The sequence below is a fragment of the Malus sylvestris genome, chromosome 6 (genome assembly GCF_916048215.2).
Source record: "Malus sylvestris chromosome 6, drMalSylv7.2, whole genome shotgun sequence".
NCBI classification, from domain to species: domain Eukaryota; kingdom Viridiplantae; phylum Streptophyta; class Magnoliopsida; order Rosales; family Rosaceae; genus Malus; species Malus sylvestris.
In genome coordinates this window covers 1110446-1132867 of record NC_062265.1, presented here as the reverse complement: position 1 = coordinate 1132867, position 22422 = coordinate 1110446, and the positions used below count along the sequence as shown (strand labels likewise).

General features: G+C 36.0%; 2 protein-coding genes and 1 non-coding gene across 5 annotated transcripts in view; 2 read left to right on the top strand and 1 right to left on the bottom strand.

Moving 5' to 3' along the window:
• The window catches only part of LOC126627350 (protein FAR1-RELATED SEQUENCE 3-like), a 52136-nt gene extending 38520 nt beyond the window's left edge, over window positions 1–13616 (top strand). Inside the window, exon 7 of one of the 2 annotated variants that reach the window (XR_007624979.1) lies at window positions 13531–13616. Coding sequence is in view for 1 of the 2 variants with exons in the window: in XM_050296818.1 (XP_050152775.1) it covers window positions 13401–13445 (45 nt within the window). In the remaining variant the exon portion in view is untranslated. Of the gene's footprint in view, window positions 1–13400; window positions 13483–13530 lie in introns of those variants that run through there. The other variant, XM_050296818.1, reaches the window with a different exon arrangement.
• On the bottom strand, window positions 578–2763 carry LOC126627357 (uncharacterized). 2 transcript variants are annotated; one of them, XR_007624980.1, is made up of 4 exons: window positions 2431–2763; window positions 1382–1496; window positions 1168–1283; window positions 578–1037 (listed from the first exon to the last, which is right to left on the bottom strand). XR_007624980.1 is itself a non-coding variant. In XM_050296828.1 (3 exons), the coding sequence occupies exons 1-3, from the start codon at window positions 2592–2594 to the stop codon at window positions 1236–1238; spliced, it is 327 nt and encodes a 108-aa protein (XP_050152785.1). In that variant the 5' UTR covers window positions 2595–2763; the 3' UTR covers window positions 578–1235. The 2 variants fall into 2 exon arrangements, 1 of the variants encoding a protein (XP_050152785.1); XM_050296828.1 differs by having other exon boundaries at window positions 578–1283.
• A 4980-nt stretch (window positions 13617–18596) lies between the features above and the next one.
• Window positions 18597–18654, top strand: LOC126627584 (small nucleolar RNA snoR101). Its single transcript, XR_007625070.1, has one exon. It is a non-coding gene; the product is annotated as a small nucleolar RNA snoR101 (small nucleolar RNA).
• The last annotated feature ends 3768 nt before the right edge of the window (window positions 18655–22422 follow it).

The window sequence follows — 22422 nt, the reverse complement described above, 5'->3', positions numbered from 1 at the left end:
AGGGATGGGCTAACCTCACAATAAACTAGTAATAATGTGATTCAAATTCATCTTTAGCGAGAATCGAACTTAAGACCTTTTACTTATAAATGAAGAGGAATTAAGGTTGGCTGTATTTTGGACACTGAAAATTTGAGTGTCAATTATTGAAATTCAAACGGTCATAAATCAAGAATATTAAAGATTTTAAAAAGTCTATCACGATTTGTATTGATCATTGTAAGTTTACGATTCTAAAATGCTCTCAGGAGGAGTTTAGGGTTTGGAGTGTAGGTGTCAGGTTTTGGAGTACACAATTCATCAACTAGACTCTACGCCCTAAGCGATTAATGTAGTAATTTTTTTTTTTAATTTTTTATAAAAAAAAAAATACCATGTCATTCACCTCTTCCAGACCTGCGTAAAGCGGGAGCTTTGTGCACTGGGTACGACCTTTATAAAAAAAATACCATGTACTGTGTTAGTCACGATTCGGTGGGAAGGTTTGAGAGTGCAACTTGGATAGGAACATCTGATTTTAGTCGATTTCGAGCCAAAAAAGTTTCAAAACATTACATACAAAAGAAAAAAAATGTAATTATCAAAACTACATAGTATAGATATATTAAATAAAAATAATAATTATCTAAACTACATATTAATAGAATCTTAATTGTCAACCAGAACTTCATAAAATTACCATTCCAACACTCTAATCAAAACTGAACAGAAATAAATAACATAGGCAGGCAGTATGCATTAAAAGAGTGCATTTTTGCTCACCACCATAAACTATGGTGTATGCTCACCATACACCTAATCAATTGACACATGTCATTTCACTTAACTCTAGTTAACTTTCACATTAAATGTTAGTTTTTCAATTTTGAAAAAAATTAACCAAGATTAAGTGAAATGACACGTGTCAATTGATTAGGTATATGGTGAGCATACACCATAGTTTATGGTGGTGAGCAAAAATGCTCCCGCATTAAAAAAAAAAAAAAAAAACTCTCTCCTCTCTCCTCATCCCACGTTCTCTTCCTTCTCCTTCCATTCTAAAAACAAAAGTAAAAAAATGTTCAGAAACACTTTATGGGCATATGCTAGTACGTATTAATCAAATCTCAAATTTTGCGAAGCGGATTAGGAAACTTTTGATTGAGAAGACTGTCAACTCGCACCCACCAACTGCAGCCCAACTCGGCCAGGCTCAGGTTGCCTTATTTTCGCCAAGCTGCTCTCCCATCGCTTGCTCAGTGCCACCAGACGTCATCTTCATCGGTGATAAAGATCCGTTTCACCTGCATCATACAATTAATTTTGTTCGATTCTCAACCACATAATTAAACAAACAAAAACCAGTTGTTAGTTCCAACAATTCATAATAATTTATACTCACAGGGTTCTTCTTGTACATAGGTTGTAGTTTCATCATTCTCAGAACTGGCCGCTTCTTCTTCTTGTGGTTGCGACGACCATATGTTGCTTCTGTTCCTTCCCCACAGAGCGGAAATCTTTTTTTAAGACACAAGAAGCAAACAACTAAATAAGGAGTTAAGATTGTGGTCTGGTTTGGTATTAATGTTCTTTGAAAAAAGACCGTTTCCGTTGTGTCGTGAGAATAAGCTAATTTTTACTACTTTATGTTTTCAGTTTTTTTCGCTTAAAATTGTGAAAATAAATTGTTTTTAAGTATTTACTAAACATCTTTTTGAGCTTAATTTTTTTTTATACCCATTTTTTATAAAAATATCTCAATACTAAACCAGTACTTTATGTAATGTACTACATCCTAAAATATATAGGAAGCTTCATAATTGTTCCAATCACCACGTATCATACTATCGAGATACGAGGATCATACCTTTCGGATACGTTTCAAACTAAGGGGTGTATTCAATTGAGAATTTAAAAGAGTTTAATGGATTTATAAATCCATGAATTTTTATAGAGTTTAATTGATTTGTAGAGATTTCATATAAACTTTTGATTCAATTCTCTCGAAATCTCATGAGAAAATGTGAAATTTATGAATGCTTAAAATACACTACGATATCTCTCTAATTCCCTCTAATTCCTCAATTTTCTCAAATCCTTTAAAATCAATTCCTAATTAAATACCCATGAAATGTTATAAACTTCCTTAAAATTCTAATTGAATACACCCAAATTTTTAAGAATTTTAATAAACTATCTTAAAATTCTAAATGAATACACATTAAATTTCAGAGAATCACTTAAAATTCTGATTGAATACCCTAGATTCATTAAAAAAATGGAAATCCCTCCAAATCCCAATTGAATACACCCCTAAAACAGAGGATAATCAGAAAGAAAAAAAATTCAATAAATCCACACTGAATCGAGATTGATTCAAAAAAATTAGCTAAACTGAAACAATTGTTGACTAAAAAACAAAATGATTTTGGGTATAAAACTCGGATTTACCTATTTTTCCTCACTCGAACCTCAGAAATCAGACTTGTCGTCTGCAATTGCTCCGTCGTCTCTATTGTCTCTGTCTGCAACTGCTCCGTTGTCTCTATTGTTTCTGTCTGCAACTGCTCTGTCGTCTCTATCGTCTCTGTCTGCAATTGCTCAGTCATCTCCATCGTCTCTGTCTGCTGGTGAGAGCTTTCGTTTTCACTTTGTTAATTTTGAATCTCAATCTGATTCCCAAAACCATCTCTAAAACTCCTCCTTTTCTGTTTTTAACTTCGAAGAAAAAGCTCCTTTTGCTTTTACTGATTCAAGACTTTTCAGCTTATCTGTTATGTAAATTAGAAAAGCTAAAAGCCCCTTTTGCTTTTTATATATAATATTATTATTGTAATTATTATAATAGGACCCATTATAATATATTATTGTGATATTTAGATTATAATACCGTGGTCTAGATATTATTGTGCTTGATATTTAGAGGAATAGTCAAACTCATTTTAAGAGTATTTTAAAATATTTTAAAATTCTGATGTTGTTAATTAAAATATTTTAGAATCTATTTAAAATTTAAATGTAGTCAATTAAAAGATTATAAAGGATTTTAAAATCTTTCAAAATCAAAATATATTAAAAAAATTAAAATTTGGAAGGATTTCAATAAGTTAGTGAATTTTGTGAAGTTTAAAAGCAAAAATTATATATAACCAAAACTAAAAAGAATTCAATCTCGTCTCCTAGGATTTCAAAATATTTTCCTGTTCTCAAATTTATACCAACCCCTTGGTATTCACAAATCTCTCCATGTTTGGATAACTTACAGAAAGGGGACTATAAACACAAGATTAGGAGAATTAAAACAAGGGTTTCGCAATCCCATCTCAATCCATCTCCTCTCTCGCTCGTGCCCTGTCATTCCTTCCGTTGTCTCTCTCTCTCTCTCTTGCGTTCTCCTGCGTTAATTCGTCTTCTCCATCGCCGAATCCAATTGGCGCTTCCACTTCTCACAAGGGATCCAATTTTTCGCCGATTAAGCAGAGCCCAATCTCCAAGACTATGAATTTAAGATCCCAAGCCTCTGGTTGCTGAAAAAATGGGTTGAAATCGATTGGAATTTGAGATCCGGCAGATTCAATCGCTGCCTTGTATAGTCTTAAAAAAAAAAGAAAAAAAAAAGGAAAGATCAATAAAAAAAATTATATGAAAATCCACCACAATCCATCAAAATTTACAAACTAAATCCATTCAAATTCTTTAAAATTCATATGAATTTTGTAGGAGTCTTAAATCTTCCTAAATCCTATCAAATTTATCACTTTTAAAATTCTTTAAAATTCTTTAAAATCTTAGTTTGACTACACCTCTTAGTTTTATCAAATTGGAAATACACTAGTCTAGATATTTAGATTATAATATTTTATGTATATGCTTTCATGATGCATTTTTTATCTCTTAAGTTAATATAAATTTCTCATGTAATAGTCTCTGTTTATATAGTGGATTGACTCTTATTGTTTATATGTTTGTTAATTTAGGAAAATGAATCATCCTATTAATCATGCGAATGATAATGCTAATTTGGATGAGATTGTTGAAAATTATAATGCTCCGCTATGGAAGTATGTCAAAAAGCTCGAAAGAGTGGGAAATAAAGGAGGAGGAAATATTGAATTTGAATGCAATTATTGTCAAAAAAACTTAGGGTAAATCTCTGTTTACTACCTCAAGTTTCGTGGTTTTCAACATTTGATATATCAAATTTTTTTTCATCCCAGAATCATACCTAAAGTGTAAATTTTGGGACAGTCTCATACAACTATTAGTCAAACTGTTAAGTTTGCTGTTAACTGATGACGTGGCGCCTATGTGGACAATGACTGGGCGCCACATGTCATTAAAAAAATTAAAAAATTAAACTATTAAAAAAATTAATTAAAAAAGTATTAAAAAAAAAACCTAGAACCCATTTGTCTTCCCCACCCCGACCTCCTCCCTTCTCCCTCCTTTCTCTCCACTGCACCTACCCCAACGTCTGCACATCTATCCTTCCCCCTCTTCCGACCATTATTCCAACCACATCCCCTCCCTTGTGGATCCACTCCCATCCCTTTCTCTATCGTCCCCACCCCAATCTTATTTCCAATTCTCTTTCATAAATTCCATTCCCAACCCCACAAACATGGAGAAAGGAAGACCCATCCCCACCGTCGTCCAAGCACTTTTTTCCCTTTGCCGGAGACCTCATCGCCGTGACTTACATTGAGCACGCCAAGAGGAAGACTGTGACGACGATGGACGTCGTCTATGAGCTCAAGAGGCAGGGTAGGACTTTTTATGGGTTCGGGGGTTAGGTTGTTAAGGTTTTAGATTAAGGATTTTATAAATTGGTTGGTTGGTGGGCTGGTCGTTGGGTAGATTTAGGAAAGGAAATGCTTCAATTTTTATGTTTTTAGTTTGGATTTGAATGGAAAATCTACCTATTTGCACTGGCGTATGAGTCGCCACGTTCGCTGTGCTCGTCCCGCTCATCCCTCATCCCTCTTCACCTTGCCGACCCACCTCTTCCCTCTTCGACTCCCCTGATCCCTACCATAGTCGTTTTCTTCCCGAAATCAAACGAAAGCTGCAATCTTCCCCAAATCAAAACAGAACCCAGAATTAAACCATAAAAGTCAAATCAAATTCAATCACATAAATAATTAGAAAGTTTAGAAATTGGAGAACTATAAGTCAGACTTCAATTGAGGTTTTGATGGTTTGGTTGTAGACCATTTGAGAGCTCAGGTTGAAGAAGAAGGGTGGCCCTTTTTCTTTCTATGATTTGGCGGTGCAGAGAGTAAAGGAGGTGAGATAGAAGACACGCAGTTTTTATTTTCTTTTTATAAATACTTTTTTAATTAATTATTTTAATAGTTTTTTTTTAATGACACGTGGTGCCCAGTCATTTTCCACATAGGTGCCACATCATCAGTTAACGGTAGACTTAACAGTTTGACTAACAGATGTATGAGACTATCCCAAAATTTACACTTTAGGTATGACTCTGGGACGAAAAAAAACTACTACAATACAGGCTATCATCGGCGGAACAAAAACCGACAAGAAACCCGATTTCTGTCGGAATTTTGGCAAAAATCCGACATAAAACAGTGTAATGTCAGATTGGAATAGCGACACTATTGCTACCGTCACAAAAGGGCTTAAGTGTCAGTTTGATAGCTTAATCTGCCACTAAACAGCGTCGGTTTAAAGCGACACTGACAGCAACGTCGGTTTAAAGCGACACACACTCAAACCTTACGTTGGTTTAAAGCCACGTTATATAACAATTAAATAATAAAATATGCAAACTAGTGACACTTTAAAGCGACGCCATCTTTGATAATAATTATTAGATAACGATTAAATAAATAAAATACGCGAACTAGTGACGGTTTAAAGCGACACCACCATTAATAATCATAATAAAAAAAATCTGAATCCCTTCTGTATTCGTTCTCATATAATTATAACTCAAAAAGATTATATAATCGAAATATTTTGGCCAAAACAAACAATAATAATTTTGACCCAAAAAAATAAACAATAATAAAAATAATTGAAAAGAAAAAAAGTGCCATAATAAAAAAATCTGAATCCCTTTATGCTTGTTCTCTAGGTCCGTTATCCATTTATTATTATTTTCGTCCCTCATTTTCAACTCATTGTTTTGAGTCAACAGCACTGCCATTGCACTCTTAGATGACCTCCTGGAGGAATTTGATGTAGAAGATGAAGAAGATGCATAAGACACCATATCAGGAGTCACCCCATGACCATATCCTTTGATTCTATTATGATTCTCAGGACCCATTGTATCAACATACACTCGGGTCCTAAGTTCTTCATTATCCTTTTGGCCCGCCTCAATCAAAGTTTGCAGATTGCTCTCCATTGTTGCCTTGCATTACAATTTAAAAAATAATAATATTCACATCGTAAATAAAAAAAATAAGCTATAGATAATAAAAATTAATAACAATGATATACTAACATGATAAAAATATTCAAACAATCATAAATCAAAAAAATCAAGTTAATCAATTACTATTACAATCATTGACTTATATTTTTTTTTTCAAGTCACAATAAAAATATCTATACCTTTATTCTATTCCAAAAAATATCTCCAACCGAAGGGTCCAGAGGACCGAAAATAGCCCTAAAACCGTCTCCAACCGAGGGCTAGGCCAGAGGGCTCGGGAATCTATGAGGGCCCCACAGAATTTCAAAGGGCCAAAGGGCCAAAAGGCTGGCTGCTTTTGTCCAACCAGCCAGCCCCGAGTGGGTTATTTTTTTTAATGTTTTGTTATTCCTGTCGGTTATAACCGACAGGATTTATTAAGAAAAAAATCAAATGAAACGGCTACTAGCCGTTGCATTTGATTTGATTTTTTTTTTTACATTATTATTATTATTTTTTATTTACAAAAATTTTCATATAACTTCTATTTTTTCTTATAACTTCTATTTCACAAAATTTGTTTCATATTTTTTTTAAATTCCATTTTTTTCCTATAACTTCTATTTCACAAAATTTGTTTCATATTTTTTTTAATTCCATTTTTTTTCCTATAACTTCCTAAGCCATTATACAACATTAAATTAAATTAAATAACATGAAACAACATTAAACAATATGAAACAACATTAAATAACATTAACCAACATAAAAATTATACAACATGAAACTTAAACAACATTTTTAAAAACATTTAAAAACATAAAACGTAAATGCCTACTCCATGCTTCTTTGGGCCCAAAGATGTGCAACAAGATCTTGTTGTAGGTATTTGTTTGTGGCACGAGAATGTATCATTCTATAGCGCCTTATGTACTCATCTATAGAGATACTACCAGTTCTTGGATTGAAAGGCAAATTAGGCTCATCATATATTTTTGCACGAGCCCTTCTTGACCTATTTGGATCTTCTTGGTCGTCATCAGACTCTCCATCAATATACCCACCTCGCTCATCCTCCACTATCATATTGTGTAATATGATGTAAGACATCATGATGGAGTCCAAATTTTCTCGACTCCACCCTCTTGCCGGTTCGCTAATGATCTTCCACCGTGCTTGTAGAATACCAAAAGCTCTCTCAACATCTTTCCGATATGCCTCTTGGTTTAAGGTAAACAACTTTTCCGCGTCATTCCTAGGGTTTGGAATTGCTTGGACAAGTGTCGTCCACTTTGGGTAGATGCCATCTACCAAATAATAACCCATATTGTATTGACGGCTGTTGATGTAGTAGTCAATTTGAGGTGCTTTACCTTCCGTCAAGTTATTGAAGAGGGGTGAACGCCCAAGAACTGTAATGTCATTTTGGGATCCAGGGACTCCAAAGAAAGCATGCTAGATCCATGTGTCATATGAGGCAACCGCCTATAACACAACAGTTGGCTTTCTCGACCTTCCGCTAAAGCCTCATTGCCATTCGGTGGGACAGTTCTTCCAATCCCAATGCATGCAGTCTAATGACCCTACCATGCCTGGAAACCCATGCTCTTCATCTTTGTGAAGGAGCCGATTCAGATCTTCTTGATTTGGCTTGCGGAGGTACTCGTCTTTGTAAAGCTGAACAATTGTGTCACAAAATTCTTGAAGAGTATCAAGACATGTAGACTCAGACATACCATGAGTTTCATCAATCGAATCAGCTAGGGAGCCATAGGCCATCATTCGAAGTGCAACAGTAACCTTCTGATGAGGTAAGAAACTAGGGTGGCCTGCTCTGTCCCGCTTCTGTCGAAAGTATGGATTGACCTGCTGGACATCACAAAGTAAACGCTCAAAGACATGACGCCTTATCCGGAAGTGACGTCTGAAATCCTCTTCTGTGTACATCGAGTTGGGGTCGAAGTAGTTGTTCATCAGATTGGCATGCGTTATCACTCTGTTTCGTGGTTTGTAAGAGCGACCAGCAATAGAGCCACCCTATTGAGGTTGTTCCTCAGTTGGCTGACACACCACGGCAGCAGCCATGGCTGCTGCTATGTTTTGTTTGTTGCGCCTTACTTGAACTTCTTCATCAGACTCCTCATCTTCTTGTCTCATTTGCGCCCATTTTGCTTCTCTTTTGTAATTGTATGAGGGCCCCCAGTTGGAATCTGAAGATGATCCAAAGTTGGAATTCATTGCAAACTTGAATTGAAAGAGATTGAATTTAAATAGATTGAATTCAAAGTTGTGTGAATTATATCCCAATATCCACCCTTTTTATAGCAAAAAATAAAAAATTCAAATCCAACGGCTAGCTGATGTCACTTAGCCGTTGGATTTGAATTTAAGTTGTAGTTTAATAAATTGTGTTTGGCTCTATGGTCCTTTGGCCCTCGGTTGGAGACGATTTTTTGTGAAAGGGCTAAAACGAGCTCTCTGGCCCTCTAGCCTTCGGTTGGAGATGGAGGCAAATATGGTCATGTACTATTCATTAAAATATTAATATTTTGGAGAATCTTAGAGGGCCAGAGGGCTAAAACGAGCCCTCTGGCCAGCCATCGGTTGGAGATGGCCTTACACCAATCCCTCTTCAACGGGAGATTTCTATGGTCTCTAACCTCCGCTGCAACATACTTTGAAAATGCACTAGAATTATCACTAATGCATTTTCCGGACGCATCAAACGAATAAAGCTGTTTTGTCCATTTAGGAATTGAGGGTCCGCACCTCCGTTGAGATGTTCCTTATTAACAAAAAAAAAAAAAAAAAGCAATTAAAAACCAAGAAACAAATGTAAATTTTCAGTTAATGCACAATACTAGTTTAAACACAAAACAAAAAGGGAAAATAAAAATAACTCTAAATAGAACCACCTTCAAACTCCTCTTTCAAATGAAGTTCCTCAGAACGTTGATCTTCACTAGAATTATCCATAGCAAAATTAGTGGAAGGAGGAAGAGAATGGCTAAAATGGGCGAGAGAGAAATGAAAGAGAATTGGAAGTACGGTAGTGTTGGGAAAGAAGGGCATTTAAATATGGAAAAAAAACTTAACGTCGGTTCAAAACCGACGGTATCCATAACTGTGTCGAAATATGAACGCATAACATCTGAATAATAAAACTTTGCGTCGGTTTAAACCGACAGTAAGACTGACACAACCTAGAAAGACGAGGCCTGACGTACATTTGACTGAAATCGTGACTCACTCTGACTGAAAGGGTTGGCGTCGAAATAGGACAATTTTGGGTCGGATTAAATCGATGTTAGTCTGACATATTTGACTGTCATAGCAGGTGGCCTCAAAATGAGACAATTTTGCGTCGGTTTAAGGCAACTTTGCATCGAACTAAGATGAGGTTGTGTCGGTTAAAACCGACGCAAAATCTGACTGATAGAAAAAGTTGTTGCTATCCATTTCCCCATGCAACAAAACCAGGAAAATTCCCACCCAAAATGTTTCAAGAAAATTCCCGCCCAAAAAGTTTAACCAAAGTTAAAAAATAAGCTATCTCATATAATATTTTAATAAATAAAATTTAACTTATGTATAATACTTAATAAAAAACAGAATTATAATTTTATGATAAGATATTATAACATATGAATTGAAAATGGTCTAATTAATACATAAAATAATTAATATATTTATTCCATGTCATCATCTGTTAGCTCCTCGTTGGCATTGGCATGATTAACGAACTCAATAGGCAACAGTAATGATTCAAGAAAAGGAGTTTCTTCCACGCCAACCCTTGTATGGAAATTTTCATTATCAAAAATTCGATCATTCAGGTTAGGTATGGCATAATCATCAATTGTATCGTTATCCTCTAATACTTCAAACAAATCCCTCAGCTGGTTATAAAAAAAAATCACGATTTAACAGTTATTTTAACTCCGATTTTGATGATTTTTACAGTTACACTCCTTGACCCTATAAATACAATGAATGAATTCGATCTTCAATTTAAAATATTTACAGTAGTGGATACCACAAAATCTTATGTTATACTTAATGAAAATATGAATAAACTCTTAAACGTTAGTGAATCTATTGTTTTTATGGGATATGCATTCTACGAAACTAGTTTCAACAATCCAACCGTCAAACATGTTTGGATATACTTCAAGATTGCATACGCCAAAAATTGCAAAACGATAGATTCACTAACACTTAGAGTTTATTTATACTTTCATTAAGTATAACATAAGATTTGTGGTATCCACTAGTGTAAATATTTTAAATTAAAGATCGAATTCATTCATTGTATTCATATAGAGTCAAGGAGTGTAGCTATAAAAAATCATCAAAATCGGAGTTAAAATAACCGTTAAATCGTGATTTTTCGTTTATAATCGTCGAAAAGTTTTGTCTCGTTACTTGATCTCTTAATGTTTGTTTTTTGCGATTTTTGGCGTATGCGATCTCGAAGCATAAACAAACAAGTTTGACGGTTGGATCGTTGAAATTAGTTTCGTAGAATGCGTATTTCATCAAAACGATAGATTCACTAACACTTGGAGTTTATTTATACTTTCATTAAGTATAACAAAATATTTGTGGTATCCACTACTGTAAATATTTTAAATTGAAGATCGAATTCATTCATTGTATTGATATAGGGTCAAGGAGTGTAGGTGTAAAAAATTATCAAAATCGGAGTTAAAATAACCGTTAAATCGTGATTTTTTGTTGATAACCGTCGAAAAATTTTATCCCGTTACTTGATCTCTGAATGTTTGTTTTTTGTAATTTTTGGTGTATGCGATCTCGAAGTATATACAAACATGTTTGATGGTTGGATCGTTGAAACTAGTTTCGTAGAATGCGTATCCCATCAAAACAATAAATTCACTAACACTTAAGAGTTTATTCATACTTTCATTAAGTATAACATAAGATTTATTGGTATCCACTAGTGTAAATATTTGCAATTGAAGATCGAGTTAATTCATTGTATTCATATATGGTCAAGGAGTGTATCTGTAAAAAATCATCAAAATCGGAGTTAAAATAACCATTAAATCATGATTTTTCGTTGATAACCGTCGAAAAGTTTTATCCTGTTACTTGATCTCTGAATGTTTATTTTGTAATTTTTGGCGTATGCAATCTTGAAGTATATACAAATATGTTTGACGGTTGGATCGTTGAAACTAGTTTCGTAGAATGCATATCCCATCAAAACAATAGATTCACTAATGCTTAAGAGTTTATTCATACTTTTATTAAGTATAACATAAGATTTATTGGTATACACTAATGTAAATATTTGAAATTGAAGATCGAGTTAATTCATTATATTCATATAGGGTCAAGGAGTGTAGTTGTAAAAAATTATCAAAATCGGAGTTAAAATAACCGTTAAATCGTGATTTTTCGTTGATAACCCTCAAAAAGTTTTGTCCCGTTACTTGATCTCTGAATGTTTGTTGTTTGCGATTTTTTGCTGATGCGATCTCGAAGCATATACAAACAAGTTTGATGGTTTGATCGTTAAAATTAGTTTCGTAGAATTCGTATCTCATCAAGTTCAATGGTGTGTATATATATATTAAGTAGATTTAAATTTATTTATTATGTACGTACAACACTTAAGAAATTGAATGATATGTATATTTAAGCCGATCCAATGGTCACCAATTTTTAGTATTTAATATAATATATATATATATAATTATTATAATTTTTAGGGGTATAAAATTGTTAAATTAATATATATAATTATTATAGTATTTTTTTAGGGTTATAAAATTATTAAATTAATTAGTGTCACCTAGAAGCGACACCAATACTTTATGTCGCTTAATAGTGACACTGTTTTGTTTAAAGCGACGCCAGTATTTAAAATTATTAAATTATATGTCGGTTATAAGCGACATTAAATGTTTACGTCGGTTTAAAAGCGACGTAGACATTTTATGACGCTTGTAAGCGACACTAAATCCGACGTCATGTTCAATTAGTGTCGCAACTCTCTTATGCGCCACTACATTATATTAAACCGACACCACCTACTGACACTATACGTCCCTTTTGTAGTAGTGAAAACTTGATGTACTAAATATTGTAAACCATGAAACTTGAGGGTAGTAAACAGAGATTTACCCAAAAACTTATAAAGGATCCTACTCTAAGGTCAAGTTTCATTTGTTAAAAATGTCTGGAAACAGGATCGCGCCTTGCAACAAGGTTACTAATGAAGCAAATCTTTTAACAAGGAGGCTCGAGATCAATGTTATGATCTACCTGAAGCAAATCTTGATCCAAATAAGAGAAAGGGAACAAGTGGGCCTCTCAGTAAAGCTTTTAACAAGGAGGCTTGAGATCAATGTGATGCTGAAGTTGCAAGGATGTTTTATATAGGTGGCTTATCATTTAACCTTGTAAGAAATCCGCACTATCGGAACTCATATGTTCGTGCTTCTACACTTCCAGGGTATGTTCCACCAGGTTACAACAACACATTGAGAACTACTCTTCTGCAACAAGAGAAGAGTCACATTGAGCGGGGACCCCCCCCCCCAAAAAAACCCACAAAGTCCCCCTTAAATAGATATCTTAATACATTTCATCCAATATATTTGTTGTACCAATTGGAACGATGGTACGGTGGTGACCATGTGAAGTGTTACTCGTCAACAAGACTTACGTTGATGGTAACAGCGGTATTCTTTTATCTTATACAAAGACCGGTTGCCCAGCCATAGAACCACACATGCAGTCTTTTTTTTTGGGTTACAGAACAGGAACGTATGCAGGAATGATGGGTTGATGAAATTTATAGATTTACTACACCTGTAGAGGCATACCCAGCATATACTGGCACTTTTGCCTCATTTTATTATTAATACAATGTACTTGATAAAAAAGAAGAAAAAAACCTGGAGTTTTGCGAAATTAAAGTAGGAAAATCCTGGACATTGTGTTTATGTTGAGTGATTACTCAATTCCTTTAACTGTTTACTTATGTAAAAGTTTAAATTGGCAGGCTGAGATCCAGTCAGAGTCCGTCGCTAAAAAGCAGCGGAAGTAAGGGCATCCTATTTATTCTACTTCACATACTATAACCCAGATGTGTGTGAGTGTGACATTGGGTCTCCATGGGTAAGGGTGACAACCTAGCAAGTTCGGAGTGCTCACAGCAGCTACATCTATCGCCTTGCATGGCCCTCCTCTTGTGTAGGATTGTTGTCAACATATTTGTGTTGCGAGTTATACATTAGTTAAAATGTAAATAGTAGTTTATTGTCCCACATTGGTGAAGTACATATGTAATACCAATTGTAACTCCTATATATACTCCACTTTGGAGATTAATATATAAATAAGAAATTCCCAAATATTATCATATATTATTGGTATTTACCATGTTTAGTTCGATATGGTATCAGAGCAGTTCGCTCTTGGTGACCTGTGTGCTTTAAATTTTGTGCCCACATTTTTCGTGATATCCTCCGCGTGAGAAAAAAAAAAAAAAAAAAAGAAAGAAAAAAGAAAAAAAAAAAGTGCCGCGCTACAGTGCCGTGAACAGTGGTCTTCTACATTACGTGAACAGTGATTGCTACAGTACCGTGAATGGTATTGCTACAGTGCCGTGAACAGTAATTGCTACAGTACTCTGGTAAATTGTTTTCATTCCGCTGCGTATCTTTTGTGCCTTTATTGTTCGTGATTTTGTTCAATGGCTCAATATAATCATAGTGTTGTTATGCATCTTGGTGGAACAAATAAATGGATAATTGATACTGGGGCCACTGATCATGTGACGAGTGACCCTAGAGTGTTTGATGAGTTATGTGATTATGTACGTGATCCGTATATTACTAGTGCAAATGGAGCACTTTCCCCTGTGAAGGGTGAAGGCACTATCTCTTTGACTCCAACCTTATCACTGGTCCGTGCTTTACTTGTTCCTGATGTTAAGTGCAATCTTTTGTCGGTAGGAAAACTTCTTGATACTTTATATTGTTCTGCTCACTTCTATCCTACGTATTGTTATTTTCGAGATATTCAAACTCAGAAGATAATTGGTTATGGTAAAAGGATAGGGGGTTTGTACATCTTGACTATGGAGGATACTGTTGTTTCCGGTTCAAATAATCATCAAGTTTTAAGTGCTAAAGTGGATAACAGACATCAAATTTGGTTGTGGCATCGACGATTGGGACATCCATCATTCAGTTATATGAAGCATCTATTTCCTTCTTTGTTTCGCACTTGTAGTGATTCAGAGTTCAAGTGTGAAACATGTGTCATGGCTAAGAGTCATCGTGCTTCCTTTCCTGTAAGTGATTCTAAAGCTACTTTACCATTTGATTTGATACATTCTGATGTGTGGGGTCCTGCAAAAGTTACTTCTAATGGATTCCGTTGGTTTGTTACTTTTATTGATGATTGTACTCGGGTAACTTGGGTGTTCTTGATGAAAAATAAGAGTGATGTTCCGTTACTTCTTCAAGAATTTTGTACAATGGTATCTACTCAGTTTCAGACCAAAGTTAAGGTCTTCAGGTCTGATAACGGAGGAGAATATGTGAATCACACTTTGGCATGTTTTTTCCGTGATCATGGTATTATTCACCAGACGACTACTCCGTTTACACCCCAACAAAATGGTGTGTCCGAACGGAAGAATCGTCAAATAATGGAGGTTACTCGCTCCTTGATGTTAGATAAATGTGTTCCTAATCATTTGTGGGGTCATGCTGTTTTGGCTGCTGTGTATTTGATCAATCGTGTTCCAAGTCGGGTTCTTGATTTCCAGACACCGTTTGATGTGCTACAAAAACATGTTTCTCTTGTTTCTGTCTCAAAGCTTCCTCCGAAAGTGTTCGGGTGTATTGCGTATGTGCATGTCTACTTTCATCAGCGGAGTAAACTTGATGCATGTGCTCTCCGGTGTGTCTTTATTGGGTATGCTAACAATCAAAAAGGCTATAAGTGTTATCATCCTCCGACTCAAAAAACTTATATTACCATGGATGTCACCTTCCATGAGGAAGTTTCGTATTTTGTGAAGCCCTCTTCCGACTCTCCACTTCAGGGGGAGAGGGGGAGTGAAGTGCAGATTCGAAGAGATGATATGGATGATGTGTTACAGACAGAGTTGGGAACAGAACCTATTATTTTACGTGATACTAATCAGTCGGCTACAGATGATGATCGGTTGCCTGCTGCGGATATATCTGATGAATTACCTTCTGATGATCGGTTGCCTGCTGCTGATATGTCTAACGAGTTGCCTGATGATGGTTCGTCCAGTGATGATTCTTCTAACTGTTTGGTACAAGATGGTGGCATACATGAGGTAAATTCTGACGATTCTTCTACTTATCAGTTGCCTCTACGAGCTAATCGTGGAAAACCTAAAGTACAATATGAGCCTGATATGCATGCCAAAGCCAAATATCCTATCAACAATTATGTGTCTTCTCATCGTTTGTCCCAACCATATGCATCTTACATATGTCAGCTATCTAGTGTATCAATTCCAACAAAATTGCAGGATGCTTTGTCTGACCCTAAGTGGGTTAATGCTATGAAAGTTGAGATGGAAGCTTTGGAAAAGAATTCTACTTGGGATTTGATTCCGTTACCAAACGGGAAGAAAGCCGTTGGATGTAGATGGGTGTTTACTATTAAGCACAAAGCAGATGGTTCTATTGATCGGTATAAAGCCAGATTAGTTGCTAAGGGTTATACTCAAACCTATGGGGTGGACTATCAGGAGACCTTTGCTCCTGTTGCCAAACTTAATACTGTGCGTGTTCTTCTGTCCTTGGCAGCAAACCAGGATTGGCCTCTGTTGCAGTTTGATGTTAAGAATGCTTTCCTTCATGGTGATCTTAAGGAGGAAGTGTATATGGATCTCCCACCTGGTATTGGAACATCTCCCGGAAAAGGTATTGTATGCAGGTTACGAAAGGCCTTGTATGGTTTGAAACAATCTCCTAGAGCATGGTTTGGGAGGTTTACAAGTTCAATGAAGAAGTTTGGGTATATCCAGAGTCATTCAGATCATACTTTGTTTCTAAAGCGACAAAATGGTAAGCTAACTGCATTGATTATTTATGTTGATGACATGATAGTGACTGGTGATGATCAAAATGAGATACAGCACCTTCAAAAGTACCTAGCTACTGAGTTTGAGATGAAAGATTTGGGTGAATTGAAGTATTTTCTTGGAATCGAGGTTGCACGATCCAAGCATGGTATTTTTCTATCTCAAAGGAAGTATGTTCTTGATTTGTTAGCTGAAACAGGTATGTTAGATTGCAAACCTGTTGATACTCCGATTGAGCAGAATCATCGTCTGGGCTTATTTCCAGATCAAGTTCCAACTCATAAGGAACGGTATCAGAGGCTTGTGGGGAGATTAATTTATTTGTCTCACACTCGCCCTGACATTGCTTATGCAGTTAGTGTGGTAAGTCAATTTATGCACTCACCTAGTGAAGCTCATATGGATGCAGTAACTCGTATTTTGAGGTACTTGAAGATGGCTCCTGGCAGAGGCCTGATTTTCTCCAAGAATGATCATTTGAATGTCGAAGGGTACACAGATGCAGATTGGGCTGGTTCTATCACTGATCGACGATCTACATCTGGATACTTTATGTTTGTGGGTGGTAATTTAGTTACTTGGAGAAGCAAGAAACAAAAAGTGGTGGCTAGGTCAAGTGCAGAAGCTGAGTTTCGTGGTATGTCTCATGGTGTATGTGAGTTGTTGTGGTTGGAAAAATTGTTGAGAGATCTTGGGTTTAAACACAAAGGTGCTATGAAACTTCATTGTGATAACAAGGCTGCTATTGAGATTGCTCAGAATCCAGTGCAACATGATCGAACAAAACATGTGGAGATTGATCGACATTTCATTAAGGAAAAATTGGATGCTGGAATTATTATGTTTCCGTTTGTGAGATCTGAAGATCAACTGGCTGATGCTCTTACTAAGGCTGTGTCTAATAGTGCGTTTTCCGACTCGCTTGACAAGTTGGGCATGCGTGACATCTTTGCACCAACTTGAGGGGGAGTGTTGCGAGTTATACATTAGTTAAAATGTAAATAGTAGTTTATTGTCCCACATTGGTGAAGTACATATGTAATACCAATTGTAACTTCTATATATACTCCACTTTGGAGATTAATATATAAATAAGAAATTCCCAAATATTATCATATATTATTGGTATTTACCATGTTTAGTTCGATAATTTGTACATGTACCGCTAGAGAATCCAAAGCTTCAAAGAGATTTGGTAGGTCTACGTGGTCGAAGAATCTACGACAGCCCAGAAATTAGAGGGTGCCACTATTTGACATACTTGTTCCGAAAATTTTCTTCTATAGGAATTGGTAGGGGTGATTCTGATAGCTGTAAGTTTGCAGTTCCCACATGTTTTTTTTTTTTGTGTTTTTTGTTACGTTGTAGTATAAGATGTGAATTCGTTTGTATTGCTTGACTATGTCAGTTGAAAGGAGTATCTAATTTCCCATATTTCAGGGCCTCAGAGTTCCATCTGCACTGAAGTCTTTTACTAATGTTCAGGAACTTAGATTTCTCTGTACAATATTCGTTTGTATGCCATTTGGAAAAATAAATAAATAAACAAAATTGTTTGGATAGTTTGAGAGAGAAGAAAAATATTCATTAGAATGTGTCGAGCCTCGAGAGTTCGAGGTATGCAATTTTCTTCTATGCGTCCGGAGCACGGGGACTCCGAATTGGATCTCATTCAGTTTACAAAGTGACATGATGGGTTTATATAATCTTTACCGAAGAGACATGGACCAAAGTTGAGAATTTTCTTGGTCCTACTGAAGTAACTATATGTGCGTTAAATCTTGGGAACTTTAACAAAAAACTTATGGTACTATTCATTTTAATAAAAAACCATATTTTACTTTAAAAAATCAATTCTGATACTATTCACTTACAACACTTTTTTGCTTTTTTTGTTAACACTCAAAAGTTTTCTTTGGTTTCGCCCTACGAATAAGGAAGCAGGTTTCTCTCCAACATATGATGTGTATTTGGACATGATTAAAATTTACATGGTTTCTAGGAGGCCGGCCAAATACAAACCTGTGTGTGAGACCAAGTGTGCATATGAGAGAATGCGCGCGCTCTATCTTTGCACATGACAGCACATTTGTGTGTGCCCTTGTGTGCGGTGCAGATGATGTTTTACACTTGATCTCTGAACATTTGGCAAGTTGATCAATTGTTGACAAGCTATGCTACAATATTCCTTTGTATAAGCATGAGTGTGTATTTGCGCTTGTGTGTATTGTCGACAAGTTATGTTTATCCATTGCACATCTGTTCATAACAATCCTATGTGTGAGCTGTGCGTGTTTGCACCAGTGCGTGTTAATTAAGATGATGCTTTTTTTCTTCTCTTTTTCTTGCCTTCTGAGTCATAAACTGCCTCTTTGTTGCTCGTTTATCTTTTATAGCATTGCTGCTATTATTACTTTGTTATCGTCAAAGGTGAGTCATGAACTTGTGCAAGTTTAGTGGGTTCTCACTGTTTATTTGATTGTTGAAGATGTACGAAATCAGGAAAGGGAGCTTTCAAAATTCACTCTTTCTGCTATGTAGAGAGGGGGAGAAAAGGTAAAAGATGGTTTTGGTCGCTGTTATTTTACACTTCGGGTCTTACTAATGAGTCTTCCAACAATTTTTTTGTCGTTGAGTTGGGTATTCTCTGGTTCTTTCTTGGTTTTTTTTTCCTAGTGCCATCCCTTTTAAACTTCATCAAGGGCTAGATACAATTGCTATCATTGCTTATTAGAACCTGTACCAAGGACCCTCCTTCGGTTGCAGACAACTTTCTTCCCTGCATTGTGTTGGGCTGAGTTTCTGTGACTTCTGTTGCCTTAAGCTTTTAGTATTTTAAGAGACATCTATAAGAAAGCACAAGTGTAACTAACGCTTGTCTTAATCTCAACGAGCTACTAGGCTTATCCTGTTGTGCGGAAGCGTCAAATATGAAACCAATAAGTTACAACTGCAAAATATGATAAGACAAATAATTCAAATGGCACAAGGATTTATATTGGTTCGACGTAAGCCTACGTCCAGTTCAGAGACGGCAAGGAAATTCCACTAATATCAAAAGGAGATTACAATTAGAGTTTTAACTCTCAAACCCAAATCTCACATACACCCAATAGCTCCCACTCTCACAAAGAACAATTGGAGAAGATGGACACACATCAAATACCATCTCTCCCAAAAGCTACACAACATGTAGTAGCAACATCTTTGATTGAGGGATAACTAACAAATGGGGATTACAAACAAATGGAAATGAGCAGCACTGTTTCAAATGGGAGAGTCAAACACTCTCCCTGGTATGGTTCTCATATGATGCCGCTCCCCCCCCCCCAAGGCATAATCGAATGCCTTAATATAACCAAAAGGCTCTACCTTCTCTCACTCATTCGGCTGCAACCTTCATCCATACAAAAGCACCCAATAAAAAATCCAAAATAAAGGAATAATCATTCATTTACAAACATCATCATGACCTTCAATTTTCTTTTCAACAAACATAATCATTTGTCTCCTCATAATGATTTTCCCACATCATTATGTCCTTCATTTTTTATTATATGCTTTTGGCCTAATTTGACCACTATCCAACAATCTCAACCTTGGCCAAATTCCGAAAACATCACAGAGAATCGAATCAACAATCACCATAAGCACCCAAAGTACAAACTAAAGACAACGGGAACTAAATCAAATTCCCCAAACTTTCTGGTACTATAATGATCTCCACCTCGACTCAAATTGTACCAAAGCCAACAAAAGTAGACCATTTCTCTACTGTCTTCTCCAAATTTGCAAACCATAAGTGCCTTGATCAAAACAAAGGTGATTCAAACGAAGAACTGAAATTCTTCAATATCACCGACAAAAGATCAAGCACACCATACCAAAGTTGGACACACAACGAACTCTACTTGCTCACAAACACCATGGTCTTAAACTGCACCAATAGACTCATTCACATAGTAGGGCACATTCTCCAAGTTAAAACTGATTACAAAATTTGGCAACAAGGTTTAACATACCACATACAAAACCATTCACCCAAATTCAGATCCTATGAATATCAATATTATGCCCTTCACTCAAGTTTATCATCATCACATGAGCACTAATAGGATAACCAAATATTTCAAACTCAAATAATCAGTAGGAGATCCAAAATCATACCTCAACTGGAGTCTTCAACAAAGCATATTTTAGATGCTAGAGACCAACAAACCAAATAGCAGTGGCAAACAAATCCAACTAAATGTCCATAGACCAAACAAAGTTAGAAAGCATATAACTTGCCTTCTACAAAAGGGTTCCACACAAATGTTTTGCAGTGCATGTGGTGTATCCAAAATAGTGTGGTGCCTCACCATCCAAACTTGCAGAACTCAACAAATTGGCCCTCATAAACTCCTTCAATGTTTCCATCAACTTGCTCCAAAGGCAACTAGTGGGAGTGAAGAAAAAATTCTCTGCCATTGAAAAAATGCCAAAGAGAAGAAATCTTAACCCTTTTTTTTTTCAGCCAACAACATCATTTGTCATCATGATGTCCTTCTGCCAAAACAAATGCCGAAAGAAAAGGAACCAACATTTTCTTTTCAATTCTCAACAACTTCTACTTTTTCTCCTTCCCACTCAACTTGTCGACAACAGCCCACAAACACCGCCAGTTCAGCGATGACCAACGGATAATCTACCAAAACAGTACACTACACTTGCAGCCTTCGAACACCAACACTTCAACAACATTGCAGCAGATATGCTGTTTCCGGAACTATTCTCCAATCTGCGAGCTTAGGGATTGCAGCATGATCCCTTACCATCCTTCTTTAACGCCATGCATTTCACAGCAATGCAAGCAAAACTTGTATCTCCAATTGACCAAATGCCAAAGTCATTCCTCCCGTCGATTTTTTCAATATCATATTTCACCAACATATTTGAAGGTTTCATATACATACTAGTACAAAGCCCCCAAGTCAAAATCTGGAGCTCTGATACCACTTGTTGTGCGGAAACGTCAAATATGAAACCAATAAGTTACAATGGCAAAATATGATAAGACAAATAATCCAAATGACACAAGGATTTATACTAGTTCGGCGTAAGCCTACATCCAGTTCCGAGACAGCGAGGAAAATCCACTAATATCAAAAGGAGATTATAAATAGAGTTTTAACTCTCAAACCCAAATCCCACATACACCCAATAACTCTCACTCTCACAAAGAACAATTGGAGAAGATGGACACACATCAAATACCATCTCTCCCAAAAGCTACACAACATGTAGTAGCAACATCTTTGATTGAGGGATAACTAACAAAGGGGGATTACAAACAAATGGGAATGAGCAGCACTGTTTCAAATGGGAGAGCCGAACGCTCTCCCTGGTATGACTCTCATCTGATGCCGCTCCCCCCCCAAGGCATAATCGAATGCCTTAATATAACCAAAAGGCTCTACCTTCTCTCACTCATTCGGCTGCAACCTTCATCCATACAAAAGCACCCAATAAAAAATCCAAAGTAAATGAATAATCATTTCTTTACAAACATCATCATGACCTTCCTTTTTCTTTTCAACAAACATAATCATTTGTCTCCTCATAATGATGTTCCCACATCATTATGTCCTTCATTTTTTATTATATGCTTTTGGCCACTTGACCACTAATTTGGCCACTATCCAACATATCCAACACTGGAGGAGATAACTTGGTTTTGGTACTCAAGAATTCACATTGTTTTTTCTGTAGTCCTTAGTTTGTAACCATTCTTTTAGCTCGTGCTTTAAACTTATGGTCAATTTTTGGACAGTAGAACTGGATACTGAATGAAAGAAGGTAGGTGTGAGTATCAGAAGAATATGATAAAATGGACAGGGGATTGGGATGATCTTTTGATTGAGACATTTATGCATAGAGTATGGGAGATGGTTCTTTTCAACTGCTG

What these genes read in the sequence shown, in the direction of transcription:
- LOC126627357 (XM_050296828.1), bottom strand. Translation starts at nt 2,594, where the DNA reads ATGGAGATGACTGAGCAATTGCAGACAGAGACGATAGAGACGACAGAG. An exon ending in GTTCGAGTGAGGAAAAATAG is followed by an intron (nt 1,497 to 2,430) that starts GTAAATCCGAGT and finishes TCTTAAAAAAAG; the next exon opens with ATTTCCGCTCTGTGGGGAAG. An exon ending in CTATGTACAAGAAGAACCCT is followed by an intron (nt 1,284 to 1,381) that starts GTGAGTATAAAT and finishes TGTATGATGCAG; the next exon opens with GTGAAACGGATCTTTATCAC.